This window comes from Ursus maritimus, unplaced genomic scaffold, assembly GCF_017311325.1.
Source record: "Ursus maritimus isolate PB19 unplaced genomic scaffold, ASM1731132v1 scaffold_8, whole genome shotgun sequence".
Taxonomy (NCBI): Eukaryota; Metazoa; Chordata; class Mammalia; order Carnivora; family Ursidae; genus Ursus; species Ursus maritimus.
This window is the reverse complement of record NW_024426996.1, coordinates 75,772,685-75,793,509: the sequence shown is the minus strand read 5'-3', so window position 1 is coordinate 75,793,509 and position 20,825 is coordinate 75,772,685. Positions and strand designations below refer to the sequence as shown.

Here is a 20,825-nt window from a genome sequence, read left to right as displayed (position 1 = left end):
CTCCCTCCTCGTCTTCATCCTCGTGGATGGACAGGCCTCTGTCCTGCAAGCCCGGCATACAAGGGCTGTCGTTAGGAGCCCTTGTGCCTCATCTCCAAGCAACAGCCACACCTGTCACGTCTACTCCCAAATCTCTCGGCTCCATGCGCTTCTCCCCACTTCCACCTCCTGCCCACGCCGATGCTCTGCGTCTCCTGAAGCGGCCTCCGTGCTCCCTTCTCCAATGCATCCCTGGCCCCTAGCAGTCTGCCCTCCTCACTGCGGTGAAAGTAGCGTTCGAGAAAGGCAAATATGCTCCCTCCCCTGCACAACATCCTCCAATGGCTTCTCATTTCCTGAGATGAAAACCCCAGTCCTTACCTTGGCCCCCAGGGTCCTGTGTGGTCTTAGCTGCCCACCTCTCTGGCCTTTCCTGTCTTCACTTCCCTCTGTGCTCCACCACACTGACCGGCTTTCGTGCTTTGGACGGGCGGTGTTCCCTCCTGCCTCAGGGCCTTAGCACGTGCTGCTTCCTCTTCCTTCCACTTAGTTAATTCAGCTGCTCTTGTAGGTCTCCATCCAAGCAACAGCTTCTCAGGGAAGTCTTCACTCGCCCCAAGACCGGCTCTGGTGTCCCTGTTATGAAACACCGACAAGCTTTCTTTCATTGTGGTTCTTGTACCTGTTAATCATATGATTGATTACGTGTGGGATTGTTGGACCACTTACTCTAAGCCTCTTTTTAAAAAAATTTTAAAAAGATTTTTTAAGAATTATTAGAGAGAGGGAGAGTGAGAGAGCACAGGCAGGGGGGGGGAGTGGCAGAGGGAGAGGGAGAAGCAGGCTCCCTGCTGAGCAGGGAGCCCAACGCAGGGTTCGACCCCAGGACCCTGAGATCTTGACCTGAGCTGAAGGCAGACGCTTCACTGACTGAGCCCCCCAGGCGCCCCGAGCCTCTTTTTTTTTTTTTTAATCACTTAACTGTAAGCCTCAAGAAGAAGGGATAATGCCTGTTTTGTTCCCCAGCTGGGTCCCCTCTGCTGGCAGAACAGGAGCTTCCTAATAATTGTTCAATGAACAAACAGATGGATGGCTGCTTGACCATCTCTTGAGACAAAAAGGGGAACTGGGAGATAGTTTCAATATAGCAGAAAGCTCAGGGAAAACACCCCATATATTTATTTGATATTTTCCTGGGCAGGTTAAAAAGTTATTTATGTATTTCCTTTTGGAAAAACCCGAGTGAACTCAGTGAGGTCGCCTTCTGCAGCATCCCGTCCCAACCGAGCCCTGAAGGGGCTTCCATGCTCCGGACGGAGAGCTGCGAGGGGGAGTTACGGGACTGCCCGGTGAGGGGCGGTTTACTTCTGGCTAATGAGGCCTGAGGTCCTTGTGAGATCTTCTTTGCTGGTGATAGGTAAGGGACACAGGGAGAAAACTCCCCCGATATAGCTTCCCCCCCCCCCCCCAATTTTGCTCCTGGAGTTTGAACTTGGACATGGTGCCCACAGCTGTGGTAGCCGTCCTGTGACCGTGAGGCTCCAAGGACACAAAGCCACAGCACCGAGAAAGGTGGAACATCGGATGAAAAGAACGTGGGTCCTTAGTTGCGTCACTGAGCTTCCGCGCCAGCCCCTTGCCTGCTCCCCCCGAATCTCCCGTTATGCGAGAGGATTGAATGTCTTTACTGCATAAAGCCATGAGTAGGCAGACTTTCCGCTACTCACAGCTGAAGGCATTTCTGATCGGTATCTTTATTTACACTTTCTTTTATTTTGAAATAATTTCAACCTCACAGGAGAGTTGTCAGATGACAAACCTTGACATAGCCTCCCCCAGATCCACCGGGTGTTCTCGACCACGTGGCTCTCTCTCTCCTGCACGGACACGACGTGACACACTCATCTCTTCCTGAAGCCCTGAAATGTGTCCTGCTCCTTTCCCCCCCCCCGACGTTTCAGCCTGTATTCTCGAAGAACAAGGCGAGGCTAGTGCCTGAATTCAGGAAACTTAAGATCGATGCCGTGCGGTTGTCTAATGGTCGATAACAGTCAATCGTCAATGGTTTGTCAGTAATTGTCTAATACACAGTCCACAAGATCATTTTGCCAACTGTCCCAATAACATTCTTCAAAGGATCCCACCCTGATCCAGTCGGCGTGCCTCTGTGTCTCCTTCACCTGGGAGAGCTCCTCGTCCTTTCTTCGCCTGTTGGGACATCAGTACTTGGAAGAGTTCAGGTCAGTTGTTGACATCCCTCTGTCTGGGTTTGTCTGCATGTTTACTCAGGGGGCAGGGACACTAGACAAGGATGCTGTGTGCCCTGAGTGCGTCCCACCACGGGGTACTTGGTGTCCATCTGTCCTATCCCGGTCGGGTTAACTCCGTTCACTAGTTAAGGCAGCCCCTTCATCTCCGTGACTCCTGTGCGTCTAAGCTGGGAGGGGGCGGAGACCTATGGGCTGACTGTTGGGTTTGAAGTGGAGGCCTCCAGGTTACCATCAGTGGTCATGGTTGTGTGCTCGAGGCCACTTTTCCAGCCACAGGATGGACGCAGATGGCTCATCGCCACCTTTCTGCCTGGGCTCTGCAGAGCCAAGCTGAGCGCCCTGCCATGGCTGGCTCCTGGGGAGCCCAGGTGTGTCCTGTAACCAAGGACCGAGCCTTTCTGGGTGTAAAACCGAGTTGAGTCTTCTGCCACCAGCTGTGGCAGCAGGACCCAAATCCTGACTGTTGCTCCTATTGATTTTCTCATTTGTCCCAGCAAAGCAAATCCAATTGAAAATAACACCTTCAGAAGAAGGAGAATTAGTGAGTTCAAACAGAAGAATATTTGCCAACTGGATTAGGGAAACCCCCTTTGTGCTAAAATGTTCTTAGTGAATCCTCTTAGTACAATTTTGCAGGAGCCAAGTGTAGGGGAGGATCCCTTCTTTGCCGCCAGCATCCTCTGGGGCAGGGCTCTGGCTGGGATGACAAGAGAGGGAGCTCATGGGCCGCCTACTTGCTTAGAATCCATGCTGACGAGTCTGGCTTCCCAGGCTGATGAGAGACTTCTGGAACATGTGGGAAAGAGTCAGGGTGAGAGAGGGCAGCCACTGCTCACATGAAACCATCGTCCCCAGCAGACAAATGGCTCCAGGAGCCCTCCCCGTGAAGACAGGAGAGACATGGTCCTATAGCAACCTGGCTGCCTGGTGTTACTCTGCACTCATGGTGTCTTATTGATAGAAAACCCTTGTTTCCAAAAATGATGAGAAACATGGGTTTTTTTTGTATAGCAGAGGGAAAAGCCTTAGAGTTCTGAAAAATCTACCCTTTCACACACGAAGCTCTGTGCCTCTGAGACTTTGCACATGCTGTTCCTTCTGTTAGGAATGCCCCTCCACCTGGAATGCTGGTGGATTCCGTGCATTCTCCAGCTCAGGTATGTTCTCTTCTGCGTGGCCCTTCCCCATCCCCTTGTTCTCAGCCACCACTGAACCATGTTTACTCCCTGCACTAGGGCCCTTCCAGCTGCCGGTAACCACGGAAGCTCAACTCAGGCACGTGGTAGCCAGAGGGTGACTGATTGGCTTCTGTAGCTGCACAGACCAGGGTATGAATGGATCCAGAGGTTCAAAGATGTAATTTTCTCCCCCTACCCTGTCTTTTTCCTCTTCCCTTCCTCCTTCTTTTCTTCCTCCTCCTGCCCTCTTCTTCCCCTCCTTCCCCCTCCCTTTCCTTTTTCTCCCCCCCTTCCCCCTCCCTCCTCCTCCAATGTCACGACTGCTGCATTATACAGATTAACAATAACCCACAACCCTAGGACCAACTTCGACTGCTGCATTATAAGCCGGCCCAGGGGTCTGCTGGAGCGCAGACAGCGTCTCGGTCCAGAAAAGCTAGGCGTCTGGGAGCCTGGCTACGGCTTGTATACCCCTCCTTTCCTAGGTCCGCAGCCAAGCCTTGTTGAATGAATGAGTGGGTCGATGGAATTCAGGGAGTCAGAACTACCTGAACACAATGCAAAATTGTGTGGTGAGCGTGTGTGCGCCTCTGGGGGTGAGCTGCCTGTCTGTTCCGGTCACAGTGTTGGGCTCGGAGCCCTCTTTTCCCACTCTCCCGTCAGTAACGATTTGCCAAGCACCCACTCATTGGCTTGGGGAATTCAGACCCGAGTAAGACCCAGTTCCTTGGTTTCAGAGTCTAGAGGAGCCAGGAGCCACGTGACTGGCTGGTAATAAACCAGCATCATAAGCGTTACAGCGGGAGCTCACTGGGGGCCGCTCCCCAGCCCAGAAACCAGGCGGGCTTCCTGGAGAGGGGCTGCTTGGGTGAGCTGTGAGAGGAGGGAAAGGTACCGACGTGTCCAGCGCTCCACACAAGTGGTAAAGCCATGATCCACGTGGTCCAGGCTCTCAGCTGTGCTGTGTTCCAGAAGAGAATCCCCGATTCAAATAGTTTTCTTGCATTTCTGAAGTTCTGTGAAGGCCACAGCCAATCCTTCTCGGAAATTCCCCCTCGCCTTTCCTTTCCTCCCCTCCTTCATGTCCCAGTGCCTGGTCTCCTTCACAGTGACTCCTGCAAAACCCCGCCCTGAGCTTTTGGTCCTCTCTGCCCCCTCCCCATCCCCCTTTTCTCTGTGGGCTCTTTGTTTTGAAGATGAACATAGTCTCCCCCGTCTGGGATCACTTCCTCCTCCTCTAGCCTCTCAGGTCCGATAATGTGTCCACTTTCTGGCTCCATTACAAAAGCTAGACAGGAGGCTCCTCGTAGGGCAGCCCGGGGGCAATGAGCTGCACGGTTACAGCCAGAGGCAGAAGGGAGGCTCCGAGCTCCTCGCACAGGACACATTTTGGTCTCATCTCCCTTACCTTCTAAACTACTGTTATTAACCTGTTTCAAAGAGGAGGAAACTGAGGCTCAGAGAGATCAAGTAACCTGCCCAAGATCCCACAGCTGGCAAATGCCTGCTCTTCCTGCCTGTTCTTTCCTTCTGTCTTTCCTTTGGTCCACGTAACTGATTTCAACCCAACAAGGGACTTCCCTAAATAGCTTGTCTAGGTCACTCCCCACTATTACACTTTTCCTTCATAGCCCTCATCACAGTTGTAATGGTACGTTTATTTGGATAATTCTCGTATTAAAGTCTATCTCTAATCACCTCGTAGAGTCAAGGGACACTCTATTTTTTATACTCCCTTGTATTCCCAGTGAATAAAACAGTACCTAAGATGTAACAGGTGCTCAATAAGTATTTGCCAAATAAAAGTAAAAGGAATTGAAATTCAAACCTGTTTCTAAAACCCAAGTCCTTTTCTGACATCCTAAGTTGGTGTTCTCCGGGAAGACAGATGGGATGGAGGTCATTCCAGGACGAGGGGTTGCCGTAAGACCCATTAGGGAAATGACAATTCGTGTTTTTTGTTTGCTTGCCGTGTTTTGTGGAGGCAGTGGCTTGAACCCAGGCCGTAGGTGCACGAGGAGTGGCAAGAGAAGGTTTGGAGCAAGGGGAAGATGATTAAAAGACTTTGAAGAGCTTACCTGTCTAAGGATCAGGGATCGCAAGGAGATACTGAGGATTTCCCACCCGGGGAATGACATGATCACAGTCACATCTGAGAAAGATCGCTCTCCCTGCCATTGAGTGGAGGGTGGACAGAGGATCGGGGCAAAACCTGGAAGCTAGCAGAGTGTCGTCATAAAACAGATTGGAGAAGACGCAGCCCTGGATGGGGCGTCAGTGGAGAGAGGAGCGGACTAGCTCCTGGGAGATGGGGAGAGAGAGGAGGTAAGGTTGACTCCCCAGTTTTAGGCAAGGCCCCTAGACGGATGGTCTTGCCACCTCCAGCAGCAGAAAGCACTGAAGGGAGAGAAGACTGGAGGGAGAAGAGGCTGGAGAAGGCCGAGCAGGCTGAGTCGCCAAAGCTGGGACACTTGTAGGCGTTGGTCCAGTGAGCAGATGGGGACCAGGGTGAACGGGGCAGGTGGGTCTGGGTGGAGAGAGAGATTAAGGAGGGGATGGGAGAGTCTAGGCCCTGTTTCTAGACCTTAGTGCAGGGCGACTGAATGCCTCAGCCCGTTCTCTCCCCAGTTATCTTCAGAAAGTTGGCCCGTCAGAAGCAGAACTTTTCTGCTGGAGGGAGGAAGCGAGTTAAGAGCCTGGAACACGGCTCTCCTCTCCAGGGTTTCCTGCCATTCTTTTAATAACTTTGGGCTTTGGGCCATCAGTTCAAGCCTCTATTTCCACTTCTGTCAAGCACTGAGATATTAATCCATCTTTCTCAAGGCTCTAAAACAAAAAAACTGAAAATGTCCAGCCGTGGGGAGGCTCCCTTCCTCCTTCCTCCTTGTCTTCTGGGCTCATCCAAAATTAATCCCCCAAGGGAAAAACCGCTTAAAGGCTGGGGGTGATGGTGGGCAAAAAGACTCTCCCAAGAGGTCTGGTTAAGCCTGAATTTTAGAGTGGACGATGGGGGTGGGAGGGGAGGGTACTTTAGGAGAATTGGTTCCTAGGAGACATGCCTCCTGCACGCTTTTCCTAGATGACTGATTTCACTGAACCTTACACCCGCGGGGAAGAGCAGGAATCATTAGCCCATTTTGTGGATTAGAAAACCAAGACCCAGTGAAGTTTAGGGCGCTCAAGGTCATACAGCCTGGAATGAAGTTCCAACTGGGACTCGGGTCTGGGAGAAATTCGCGGCTGCCCTCTACCTTACAAACGCTCTTTCCCAGTCTAGAAGCCAGTGATTTCCTCCATCCCTACCCCACCTCCCCGTTCCCCAAACGTGTTTGGGGCCGGGGCACCAGGGCTGGGTCAGGGACCTCTTGGTCTACCCGGGCCGTGCTTTCCCCGGGCACGGGGCGAGGGTCTGGCACCGCAGCGCCTCTCGGACCTGCAGATTCGCCCCCAGACTGCGGCGGCGGAGCGCGGAGAGTGAACGCGCCCGGGCACAGGTGGGGCGGCTGCGCGGGAGATTGGGGAACGCGGAGGCGCGGGGGCGCGGGCCCCGGGCTTAGACCCGGACCGAGGCAACGCGGTAGCGCTTGCCCGCCGCCGGCCGCTCCCGGCCCCCGCCCCCTCGGTGCCGGCTGGCTCTTTGCTTCTCCGGCTGCGAACCAGCCACAGCCACAGCCACCGCCGTCCGGAGCGCACCGGCCGGCTTCCTGCCCCCAGCGCCGGCACTGGAGGGGCGCAACGCGGCCACCGACCCGGAGGCACTCGAGGAAGCGAGAGGGGTCCCCGCGCACTCGGGCCCCGTTGCAGCGCACGGTGAGCGCCCCCCGGGGCTTGGGGATCCTTAACCGCGGGTCCCGGTGCCCAAGCCCCCGGGTGCCCGATGGGGTCACCCGGGGGGCGCAAGGCCGAAGTTGGGACCACGCGCAGCCCGCCTCTGACGCCGATCCCGACATGCTGCCGCCGGGGCGCAACGGCACCGCTGATCCGGCGCGGTTCGGGCGGCAGCAGCTGGCGCAGCCAGGCGGCGCGGGGGGCGCGGAGGGGGCGGCGCCGCTGGGGCCAGCTCAGGTGGTCACCGCCGGCCTCCTGACCCTGCTCATCGTCTGGACCCTGCTGGGCAACGTGCTGGTGTGCGCGGCCATCGTGCGCAGCCGCCACCTGCGCGCCAAGATGACCAACGTCTTCATCGTGTCTCTGGCTGTGTCCGACCTCTTTGTGGCGCTGCTGGTCATGCCCTGGAAGGCGGTCGCCGAGGTGGCCGGTTACTGGCCCTTTGGGGCCTTCTGCGACATCTGGGTGGCCTTTGACATCATGTGCTCCACCGCCTCCATCCTGAACCTGTGCGTCATCAGCGTGGACCGCTACTGGGCCATCTCCAGGCCCTTCCGCTACGAGCGCAAGATGACCCAGCGCGTGGCGTTGATCATGGTCGGCCTGGCCTGGACCTTGTCCATTCTAATCTCCTTCATCCCAGTTCAACTCCATTGGCACAGGGACAAGGCAGGCTCCTGGGGCAGTGTGGAACCGCCATCCAGCCTGGCGAACGGGACGCCCTGGGAGGAAGCGGGGGAGCCAGAGGTGAGGGCGGAAAACTGTGACTCCAGCCTGAACCGAACTTACGCAATCTCCTCTTCGCTCATCAGCTTCTACATCCCCGTGGCCATCATGATCGTGACCTACACGCGCATCTACCGCATCGCGCAGCTGCAGATCCGCAGGATTTCCTCCCTGGAGAGGGCCGCGGAGCATGCGCAGAGCTGCCGCAGCCGCGCGGCCTGTGCCCCTGACACCAGCCTGCGGACATCCATCAAGAAGGAGACCAAGGTCCTCAAGACCCTATCGGTGATCATGGGGGTCTTCGTCTGCTGCTGGCTGCCCTTTTTCATCCTTAACTGCATGGTCCCCTTCTGCAGCGGACGCCCGGAGGGTCCTGGGGACAGCTTCCCCTGTGTCAGCGAGACCACCTTCGACGTCTTCGTCTGGTTCGGCTGGGCCAACTCCTCGCTCAACCCGGTCATCTACGCCTTCAACGCTGACTTCCGGAAGGTGTTTGCGCAGCTGCTGGGGTGCGGCAGCCTCTGCCCCCGCACCCCAGTGGAGACAGTGAACATCAGCAATGAGCTCATCTCCTACCACCAGGACACCGTCTTCCACAAGGAGATCGCAGCTGCCTACGTACATATGATCCCCAATGCCGTGACCCTGGGGGACGGGGAGGTGGACAAGGAGGAGGAGAGCCCTTTCGATCGTATGTCCCAGATGTCTCAGACGTCCCCAGATGGTGACCCTGCCGCCGAGTCTGTCTGGGAGCTGGACTGTGAGGGGGAGCTCTCATTAGGCAAAATAACGCCTTTCACCCCAAATGGAGTCCATTGAACTACATAAGAAGTGCTCCTCCGGGATCAACGGAACTGCACAGACATTAACAAGCATGCAGAATACACACTGACCAACACGCTTCCAGTGCTTCTCAGTGGATCACATTTCTGTGTCGGTGTAGTAGCCCAAGAGCTTAGAAGCCTCACCAGATTGATTTGCTGTTGAAAGAACTGGCAGAAGCATTTGGCATCAACTCGATCAAATATACCCCAGCTTACTAGAAATGGACCAATGATCCAGTTAAAGAAGAGAAGGTCATGTTTGGTTCTTAAAAAAAAAAAAGTAGTAGTAGCTGGTCTTTAAAAACTATACTCTCTCTCCCTCCCTTTTAAACAAATTTGATCGGTGACTTGTTTTTGTTTGGTAGAGTTCTAGACGACAGGTTCCATGTGTGTGTAGTGCTGCTGGGGGCATGTGTAGCTTTCCTGTATCTTGTTGCCTGTGGCCCTGTGTTTATGCAGTTTCTGCTCTGTGTGTCTTTACGACAGCTGAGGAACTCCTTCTGATTTGTTCTGGTGTCTAATAAACACAAATTATGTGCATGATGGGGTGATTGTCTTTGCTTCGCCAGATTCGTTTTTAGGATGGTTCCTGGAGAAACCATGAGCACATCCTTAAAATTAGGGAAGATTTTGGCTTGGTCTGGAAGCACATCTTTATTTTCTTTGCAGACAGGTTGGCCTTACAGGTACACACAGGAGCAAGGACCGTGAAGAGCTTCCAGTTCCTTGGGTTTTTTGTTTTGTTTTATTTTCTCTTTTTTCTTTTTTCTTTTCTTTTCTTTTCCCTTCTTCTTCTTCTTCTTCTTCTTCTTCTTCTTCTTCTTCTTCTTCTTCTTCTTCTTCTTCTTCTCCCTCCTCCTCCTCCTCCACCTCCTCCTTCTTTTCCTTCTCCTTCTTTTTGTTTAGATACACACATCTCAAGGCTGTGCTGAAAGCCAGCTTTAATGCCACGGCATCCGATAGGGATGTCTATGCCCTGGAATTCTAATATATTTTTTTCTCATTTGGAATCTCCTTTTTAAAAAATAACATACAATAATTCACCCAGGTCCTAGGCAGATCAGTTCATTGAAAAGAGCATACAGCTTAATAGCTGAATCTTTTCCAGTCTCAGATCTGTAGTGTTTTAGACTTACATGGCTTTTGATCCACATTTCTGAAAGGCTCTGAAATGTGTGAGCGGATATGCTTTAAAAAAAAAATCTCATTTTTAAATAGACATTCTGATCTATAGGCAATAGGAAATGAGAGAACGCATTTTAACGAAAATGTAGGAGCCAGAGACAATATTCGAATGAACCTGAAATGGGAAAATCTATTGGTTGAGGTGCTCAACAAACAAAGAGCCCAGGAAGTTTCAGTCTTTTTGTCCCTCTCTGCAGCCTGCACGGGGAAGAGGAGTGTTTTATTCCAGAACCATTCCAGCTGAGAGCATGTTATTACCACTAGATCTAAATGTGAGCATTGTTAATGGAAGCAAATGAAATCTGAATATGTAATTTCTTACAAGTCCTTGCTCCGAAGCAGGCTTATCAAGGACAGTCCAATCAATTTCAGTCCCTTTAGGGATAATTTTATTGTCAGTCTACTGAGCAACCATGTCCTGTTCACGGCAAAATGTGCAGTGCTTGACACATAATGCTTAATAAATATTTGTTGAATGAATATTTCTGGAACAGTGAGGTTGAAACCAAGTCCTATTTGGTACCTTAATTTTCATACATGATTTAGTCAAACTGATATTGGAATCTGAGGTCTGGGTTCAGGTTTTGCCTCTCGTGACCTGATCACCTCTGTGGACCATTAGGGAAACATTGGGGGCCATCAGCAGTGCCCTGCTCTAGGATTCGGAGGATGGCTGTGTGACCCTGAACGAGTCCAATAACCTTTCTGGGCTGTACTTTCTGTCTGCATCTGTGCGTTGAAACACACTAGAGCAGTGTTCTCCAAATTGCTCCTCACCGTGCGGATGTTATGGGTGGGGTCTGGGCTGACGTAAGCTCAGCAAACCCAGCTAAAATAACAGTTTTCTCCACAGGGCTTCTTAGAGCTTTTCTGTGCAGTATGAATCCCCGAGCAGGAGAGAATTCTGCATTGCTTCCCGATGCCTTTGACCTTGTGAATCCTTGTTTGGTTCAATTCCTTACTCCTTTCTCTCCGGAGACCACAGTTACAGGGAACACGGTTTGAGAAACCCGAATCGACCTGGAAGTCTCTTAAGTGTAGCTGATCTATTCTAAAGGACCCCTTGATATAAGCAAGTTTTGTTTTATTTTGTTTTTTTGGTGGCAAACGTGTTCTCAGCCCCAGTTCAAACAATTTCTGTGTTAGGAAAATGGATTATGTGAGAACTCTGCAAAATGTCTCTAATCATTTCTTGTAATTATTCACACCTGCTCCGTGCTGGGCCCTGTTCTAGGAACCGGTCACCAAATTCTCTGGTGTCCTGACCCTCTGCTTTAGCAGTAGGGAGACAGCGAAGGAACACTACTGTCCGCACTGCGGTGTGCACACCGCCCGGACTCTGGGATATCGGCTCGGGCGGGGATAACTGATGGGACACGGACAGTGCAGGGAGCAGAAGCGGGGAGCTGCGGTCTGATGTTTGGGGGGTGCCTCTCAGAAGAGGTGCGATGCAGAGAGACCTGGACGAAGGAGGAGGGTCAGGCGATGTGAAGGTGTAGGGGGAGGAGTGCTCCAGGCAGAGGGAATGGCAGTGCGGATGCCTGGAAATGGGACTATGCGTGGCATGGCCGGAGAAGAGAAAGGTGGTCTGTGCGGCTGGAGGCCTCCGAGAGACTCACGCCTGGAACGGAATAGCAGCAACGGCAGGCACTAGGGCCGCAGGCAGCGCGGGGCACTGAATGAATTAGCATGTAGTTAAATCATTCAATGCTCCCAACCCTGCCAGGCAGCTGCCTTTTTTACCCCCAGTTTACAGACGAGGAAATGAAGGCATTAGGAAGCTAAACAACGAGCCCAGGGTCACATAGCCCATGAGTGGCTGAGCTGGACTTGAACTTAGGCTGTCTGGCCGTGGAGTCTTTAATCCTCACTACCCTGCGGTGGTGAGAAGGGCTGCCAGGGCATCCCCAGTCAGCAGGTGCTCTAATGCCGGGAGCAGAACGTCCCCTGTCCATTACCTGACACTTTCCTATGACACTTCCATATGTAAGCCAATCTCCACTGGGGACCTGCTCTGAACACTCCTTGGTGTTTGGAGGGGAGGCAGCAGAGGGCAGTGGAAAAAAGAGCCATGTCCTGAGCCCTTGTGTGGAGGGCCAAGTGCTTTCCTGATTCTACTTGATCCTCACATTAACCTCACCTGCTGTTGTCCATTTTACAGATGAGGACACTGAGGCACAGAGGGGTTAAGTGGCTTAGCCAAGGTCATAGGACAGTAAGTGGTGGAACAAGGGTTTACTCCTGGTCCAGTGGTTCTCTGTGGGGGCGGTTTTGTTCCCCAGGGGACATTTGGCCAAGTCTGGAGACATTTTTCATTGTCACAACCGGGTGTGGCGTGCTCCTGCCAGTAGTGGGTCAAGACCAGGGCTAAACAACTTCCAGAGCACAGGACAGCCTGGAGAGGCCCTGAGCCGGGCTGGTGGGCTCCGGGTCCCTGCAGCATGTCCACAGAGCCACACTGCAGGGGCTGCGAAGCTCCACGGCCTTGAGTTCCAATTTTAGCCCCAGCATTTATTAGTTGTCTGAATTTGGGCACATTTTCTAGTTTCAGGGTTTTTTTTTTTAAGACTTTTTATTATTTGAAAGAGAGAAAGAGTGAGCAGGGGGAAGGACAGAGGGAGAGGGAGAGAGAGAATCCCAAGCTGACCCTGCACTGAGCACTCAGAGCCGGATGTGGGGCTCCATCCCAGAACCCCAGGGTCATGACCTGAGGCAAAACCAAGAGTCAGACGCTTAACTGACTGGGCACCCAGATGCCCCTAGTTTCAGTTTCTTTATCCGAGAAATGGGTACATTAACCCCAAAGGTTTGGATGAGGATTACATGAGTGTGCATAACACTGAGGTTATTTTTGTGTCGTTCTTTTTCTTTTTCTTTCTCCTCGTCAAAAGAACTCCATGGCTTGATGCATTTTAAATCGACTTCGAGGTTCCCAGCTTGGGTAGAAACACATCGTCCTAGAAGCTGAGGCCACGAGAGCTGAGGTTCGTTGTCTTGCCCTCACTGTTTTCTTGACCTAGAATCGTGCCCGGTATGGAGGAAGTGCTCAATAAATGTGTGTCTCCACTTCGGGGACACACACACACACACGCACGCACACACACACCCCAGTCTTAGGTGCTACCACTGAGTGAGGAACTAGGTGTTTACGCAGCAAGTCCCAGGGTCGTATCTCCCATTGCAAGGTGGTGGTCCTCACATTCTGGGCCGATCAAAGGCCTGCGAGGCTGAAAGCCCCACGGGGAGTGTTATCATTGTATGACACACCTGGACACTCTTTCACCACTAGCAAAGTGCCTCCGTATTTCCCCCAGAGCCCCAGAAATACCTGGTGAGCTCCTTCCAGCCTGCCCATGAAAGAGATGAGATTAGCTGACCCAGGACAGGGGGGAGGTGTCCAGAGACTCATCCAAGGTCACCCAGCCAGAGACACCTACGTAAGTCTGAAGGTGGCCACACTCCTGTGCCCTCTGCACCACGTGGTACGGAAGGGACGTGTGACAACAGGGAACAGCAGTCACGTCCTTAAAATTCGTGCCTCACTGTCCTCACCCTCTCCTGGCTCTGTGTGAGGATAGGAATGACGTGTCCCCATCCCTTGGTGGCATGTCCTTAAATTTGGGGTTGTCTGGTGCTTCCTCCTGTGCAGACTCAGACATGCACTTGGGGCAGGAATCCCACAGAAGCAATGCCGTGTTCCTCTCGGAGCAGCGTCCTGGGGGCAGAGGCCGCCAATTCCCATCACCGGCAACGTCCGCTCTGATCACGGGGTGGTGACGGTGGCCACTGTAAAGTTACCTGATACTCGATACAAAGATACTTGATAAATACCCTTTGGAAAGATACTCTGAGACTATGAAAACACCCCATTATTCCTCAAACTTTTACCCATTGGTTTTGGCAACTATTAAGGATCCTTCTCTGAATCAATTATTGTTGTGATTGCCAGATGGGGTATTTAAAAAAAATTCCATCATCATTTTACAGTTGGTTTTTTACTGCAAGGAAGGGCATTTATTAATTTTTAAAATTTATACCTGTGGGGACTCCTGGATTCCTAGATTTTAGAATAGGTTATAATCCTTTCCTCTCTATATTTATTGCGATGTTCAAATGGTCTCAGATTTGACCAGGGGGAGCCCTTTCGAGTTGGCTTCTGTGTCCTTTTGAGATGCTCTCATTCTTTGGGCAGTTTGCTGTTTTTTGGCCCAACACAGTCCAGACTCATCTTGTATATTTCCTGCCTGAGCTCTGGAATCAACCATCTTTAAGGAGTTTTGGTTCCTTTTAGCAGGGAATGGAATTTAGAAATCAAGATCCGGGCAATAGGGTCTTACAGCTACTCAGACAATTGGTTTCGAGGCGCGCTCAAAGAACAGAGCTGGGAAACAGATATCCGTATATGTACACACACATATACTTGTACGTGTATACGCACATACCCGTAAGCATCTCTCTATTTCTATTCCCAGCTATGTACATACATTAAGTCCCATGGGTTTCTTCTGATTCCTTGTGGACATATTTTAAAATCATCACCCCCATTCAAATTCTGACTCACTAACTTCTTCGTTCATGAGATCTGGAAATCAGAGAGATTAAGTTACATGCCAAGGTTTTTTTTGTTCTGTTTTTTTTCCATATTACAAAGGATTCGCCTTGTAGTTTATTGGCAGGGTTATGTGATAAGATGTCGGCAGAATGGAAGGCTACACAGTGAGAACTGGAAAACTCTCAGCTCTGTGATTGTATCTGGAAAGCACAGGGCAGGCCTCCCTGTGTCCGTGCAGTGGTCCTGGGCTCCATTTTTGGGTTTCCATTCTAGAAACCGAGAGCTCAGGAGCCAAGATCCAGGGGAAGGATGAAATGGATCAATCGCAGATCAGACTCGGCCACACCTGGGACAGGAAGACACAGGGCAAGATGCCAAGCTTGGTAAGGAGAGAAATGGTCGAGATGGGGGGAGAGCTAGGGCGAGAATGTTCCTGAGCTCGTATGGAGCCCTTGGGGCTCCAGGCCGCTTTGGGGGAGGACGCCATGGCAGCATGAGCGCGCCCACTCACAAGCGGGGTGGAGTCAGCGGACTTCACTTGGACGCTGTTCAGGAGAGGCCATTTTGACATTCCCAGTTTGGGGCTTGGGGCCTCACATGTCCCCTTTGTAGGACATTAACACAACGCTGGGCCCAGGGAAACATGGAGAACATTGTTTTCCGAACAGAAATGGGCGCTATCCTTTCTCTTCTTTAGCAATGTTTTAGGTTCCTTAAGCAAATCTGAAAGCTGGCTGGAGACATCGGAACTCGTTTTGTCCACCTCCTGCGTTGTGCACATGTGGAAACTAGGCCCAGAGATGTTGAGGGACTTGTCCAAGAAGCCCAGCAAGGTTGTAGGAACTAGAACCTAGAGCCCAAGAGTCCAGGCCCCCGGATCAGTGCTCCTCCTGCAGCCATATACACCTTTCACTGGGGGGCAGAGAGCGCTCCCTGTCCTTGGATATCTTTTTCCAAAGGCAATCAAGATGCAAAAAAGTTCATGGCCGGTGGTCCTTTCCGTGTAAAATCATGTTGGTGAGATTTATTCTTTTCCTACCATATCCCCCGTTAAGATGAACACTGCTGAGCTGCTTGTGGACTAAATACAGATGCTCAGGGAATTTTAGGACCCTGATCCATTCCTATTGAAGGAAGTGTAGAGAATCGTAACTTAGCACTGATGAACCGTAGCTCTCAGAGGGGCAAAAGGGCAACGGGAAGCGCTGTTCTTTGTTTGTCTTGTTACTTCATGAGAGAGAGAGTGAAGCGGCAGGAAGCAGTTGTCAAAGAAGGAGAGAGGACTTTATAAATGAAGTGAAAACAAGCTCAGGGGCACTGCGTCTCTCAGTGACCCTCTGTCCCCTGCCCGGGTCCCTCCCCCTTTGGCAAAATAATCTGGACATTTCAGGCAACGAAGAATGAGATCGGGAAGCAGGAGATCTGGGTTCAGATCCCAGTCGTGGGATTTTAAGCACCTGATCCGACATCTCTGAGTTGGGTTCCTCATCTCGAATAACGAAAACCATCACGTTCCCGTCACAGGGTCGTGATGGACGTAAAAAAGCCTCATTTACTAGAATTTGCTCCAGACCAGATGCTGTGTGAGGATTTGTGCAGAGTGGCCTCACTCATCCTTCGTAGCAGCCTTATGAGTGGGTCAGCTCCTCGCCATGGCACAGCTCCCGATGCTGAAATTCAGAGAGGTCACGCTCCTTGCTCCAGGTCACACAGCTAAGAAGCAACGAGGGCCCCGCCATTCAGACCCAGGCCTGTGTGGCTCGACACTACCCCACATGGTAAGAATGTGCGGACGATAAATTGCCAACCAAACCAAACAGACCCCAGGAGCTCCAAATACGTACAGGTTGCCCGCTCTGTGCCCAGAAATAAAGGTGGCCTAGCACCATGGTCTCTGCTCCATGACCTGATATCATTGTCTGTGGAGGTGCACAGGGCCATCCAGGTGGGAGTGGGGGTGAGGACCAGAGGCCTGGGTCTGGGACCTCCGCCCCCAAGACGGTCGCCAGTGTTGACTGACCGCTGAATGTGCCGGGCACTGCGCCAAAGGGCTTCTGGGGATGAACGCCGCTGAGTCCGCACCCGGCTGAGGCCGTGGGGCAGGTGTTTCCAGGGTCCCTGTTGCACAGCGCCATCCAAGAACTTGCTTCACCACCACCCACAGCCCAGGCTGGAACCTCAAGGAGAATGGCTCTCCTGGGTCCTGGGGTTCTCCTGTTCGGGGATTCAGAGACCTGCCTGGCTCCTCCAGGGTCAACGCCCCTTTCTGTCCAGTCACTTTCAGTGTGTATGAGCTCCTCTGGGACTTTGTTTTGCTTCGCTTGATCTTGGAGACGCCGCATGGGTCTGCAATGTTCTCCGTGAGAGCTGGAAGGCATGTCGTGATGGGTGGGTTGAGGGACCCTCAGGAAAATGCCTTTGCAAACAAACAGGAGGCACTAACCCTTGATTCCCGACCTGCCAGAGTCCAGGGAAGGCTTCTCCATCCAGAATGTGGTGAGGGACGCATTGAGCTGGTCGGAGTGCAGGCCCCCAGTTCCTAGTCATGTCTCCCCGTGCAAGGACAGGGCACATTCATGCTCCGTGTCCATGGAGGACCTCGGGGCGCCGAAGAGCACCCTGAGCAGAGGGTCAGAGAACAGTGGTTTGTTGCCTGCTTGCTACATGCTAAACATTTTATCAACATTAACTAATTTACTGTCCACAGAAGAGCCAGGAGGTGGCTACAGATACCACCACCACTTTACAAATGACAAAACTGAGGAAGAGAGAGGTCCAGTGACTTTTCCAAGGTCACACATTGAGTGTGGTTGATCTGAGATTCAGATCTGGGCAGTAAGGCTCCGGGGCCCATTCTCCCAGAGCCCACTCTCCCCACTAAATACTCTGCCTCTCGTGGCCACATGGCTCATGCTCCCTCAGGCCTGAGTGCTGAGGGCCAGGGAAGGGCCCCCAAAGATCCTCTCCAGCGACATCAATCAATCCCTATCTTTTCTTGAGCACTATATCAACAACTGTTTGAGGCTATTAAGAGCAGTTTCCTGACCTTGACCTTGTCACCTGGAGTTGTTCCCAGACCATTCCCACCCGCCACAGCCATGCCTTCCTCCAGCAAGCTTGGCCTGGGGTCCTGGTTCACCTGGACGCAGGACGTGAAGAGGAATGACACGAACGGGGTTGACCAGGTACCTCAGTGAAATACATGTCACATTGGAGGTAAGAGCTCCAAACTGGATCTTCAGTCCCCAACAACATCTGCCCCACCTGCTGTCATAGTTCAGGAACTGTTGAAAGAAGATCAAGGATTTTATTGCACACAGAAGAGGCAGACCTCCGTGGGAAAGATGGCGCACGGACATAAACTCACATGGTGTGCAAGAGATCGCTTCCACCCCTGGTCATCCCTCTGTAACTTGCTGACCAAGTTCCTGGGTGCTGGGGTTGTGAGCTGGGCCCCAGGATTGCCCAGGTGGGCAGGATACCCGCTGTGTGGGGCCCACAGGGAGGAGGTGCGGGTGAAGACGAATAACTGACACAGGATGAGAGGGAGAAACAGCACAGAGGGTTTCAAAGAGGGTGAGTGTCCGTCTAGATGGGGCATCAGGAAATATCTTGCAGCTAAGGTAGCAGGTAAACCAGCCCCTGAAAGTCTTGTAACAGAACAGGTGCGGAAAAGCAACACAAGAGGAAGGAAGAGAATTTGCAAAAGAGCGAAGGGGAACAGACATTTTGTCCCTACCGTTGGGCACTGATGGCTCTGGAAACAAACGTTTTAACCACAAGTCTCTCAACATCAGCACATTTTCCCTAGCATAATTTTCTAGAGGAAAATGCACTGAGCAAATTAAATGCATTGATCATTTTTCTCTTTGGTGCAAGGAAGCCATTTACAGCATGACTTTCCATGTTCTTGTTCTAATCTTACTAAATTTGTTTTTATGGAATCTATTATTTCCTTGAAAAAGTCCCAGTGAAGATATGATTTATTGATCAGTTTCTTTCTCCATATCAAATTTCATCGATATCTTCTGCTACTGTGTTTTCTATTTGGGGGGAAGGGTGTGATTTTTTGCAATTTACCTCATTGTGTGATCATCAGTTTTGTTATATATTGATGATTTCTATCAGCAATATTCATTATGAATTAGATTAAAAACTGGTAATTTGGATTTATCATTTAGCCGATGGATAAGAAATTTGTGAGCAGATCTCAGACAACCCAGGACTGGTGTATTTTCCTGGAGTGGTCAATTCCACTGCTAATTCAGTTTTTTTAAAATACTCCGCATCAGATTGAAGGCTGTGTGCTGACTGGGTGTCATGCCTGTCTCTAGCTTGTTGGCTACAGATCTCGGGATACTTCAGTCTCCACAGTTGCATGAACCAATTCCTTCTAAGATTTTGCTTGTATACACACACACACACACACACACACACACACAGACACACACACACTACCAGTCAGAGACCATATGAGTCAGGCTTCTCCAGAGAAACAGAACCTTCTGGAAGTTCAGGGGTAAGATGGGTGGCCGGCAATTCAGCTGGCACTGGAGTTTCCCATTATGGGATCTGAGAATCTAGGCATAGAGTCTCTTCTTGAGGGTCCAGTGGGGTTCTTTAGGAACCCTGTCCTCAGGAGGCAAGACCCTGGCCCTGGGTTGGGAAAGGGGGCTCAGGGGGTGGGGTGTCTAAGTAGCACGGTGCAGGAAGGGCAGCAGAAACATTTTTGATTCCTTGGAATTTTGCCTGCTTTGCCTGTCACAGTGCCGGGCACTTTCTGCCAGGCGCTGACCCTGTCGTACTGTTTATAGTCATGTATATCCCGGGCGTCACTGCTCACAGAAAGCCTGTGGTCTCCAGTCTCACCTCCACGGTCCCCAGAGTGCCAGCCCAGGGACAGGTGCTGAGCGGGGGGTTGAACAGAAGTGTGTGGAATGGGTGTATGGATGGCTGGGTCAATAGAGGCTGCTGAGAGCTCAGGAAGGGGAGCGGATGAGGCTTTTGCTGGTCCCTAGCCCTACTCTGTCCTCGGGAGGGATTGCAGCCAGGATGGGTCTGGTGAACCCACACCCCAGAGTATCTCGGGGATGCAGGTGCAGGGGGCGTCACTGGCGCTCCCTTGGGTGGATCAGTGGACAGTGACCGTGCAAGACTACTGTCTTGTGTCTTCTGAGAAGTAGCCCTGATGTGTTAGTTGTATTTGCTGGGTTCTATCAGCTGGCTTTAGCCATTCACACAAACACTCCACTTATGCAGGAGCCCCTGGCCCTGCTGAACCAGCAGGGACAGCTTCCCCATCCGTCTAGAGATTTCGTGCGGTCACGGTCACGCATCCCATCACCCAGCACAATCAGAGCCTGCCGATAAGCCTCGTTTTCCTCGTGGGTTATTTATAACAAAATCATAGTGGGAATCATTATGTGAAGAGGGCTCTTTCCTCCCCCGGGGCTGTCAGTCTCTCATTTCGTGGAAGGTTCTGGCTGCAGTGATCAGACTTAATGAATGGGCTTGTGAATTGGGAAGTACTAACAGCAGAGGAGAGCTGTCACTCTTAGCTTGAAGAGAAGAAGAACCCCCGAGATAAAGGGGGCCTTCTGGATTCTCTGGGCTCACCATCCAGTATTACAGATGGAGAAACTCGAGGATCACAGGCTGGAAGCTAGTTGTTGAAGTCGGAGAGTTACTGAAAGGGCCGCAGCCTGGAGACCTGAGTCTTTGTTCTAATTCACACGTAATCACTTACGATATCGGTGATTCTGAGCCAGGTCCCTGGTAGCTCTGGGCCCACGCTTGTCCTTCTGGAAGGTGGGGAGGAGGACATAGATTCTGTGATGGCTGGAGACACTGTGTGTAAGCCTCTGGCTCTAGCAGATGTTACAGTGATGTCATCACAAAAGATTCAGGGCCAGCATCTGTCTTCCCATCACCCCACCTGGCTTTACCCAGAGTGACGACACAAGCCACAAAACCCAAGTACGGTCCCCTCATGCACCAGGAGGTTTCAGCAGGGAAACACCTGTCACAGAGGATTCTGCGTATTGTATTAGCGGACCAGGAGTGCAGAGCTGTTCTACAAATGTGGAGTACGTGCGTGGGCTCTGGAGCCAGATGGTGGGGCAGCCAGAGGCTGCCACCAGAGGAGGGCGAGATGCCGACATGTGTCATGCAGCAGAGAAACGGTTGGTCACTCCGCTGTCTGATTCATGGGGAAGGCGGAGGACGTCCTGATGGGGCCGTAGGTGGAGAGGGTGAGAAACAGAATGCCTGCCCCACGTCCTCG

General features: G+C 51.9%; 1 protein-coding gene across 1 annotated transcript; it reads left to right on the top strand.

The window, feature by feature from the left end:
* Positions 1 to 7,375: 7,375 nt before the first annotated feature.
* Positions 7,376 to 9,574, top strand: DRD5 (dopamine receptor D5). The gene has a single exon (XM_008685829.2). It carries the CDS (start codon positions 7,376 to 7,378, stop codon positions 8,798 to 8,800), a length of 1,425 nt encoding a protein of 474 aa, XP_008684051.2. The 3' UTR covers positions 8,801 to 9,574.
* Positions 9,575 to 20,825: the final 11,251 nt, after the last annotated feature.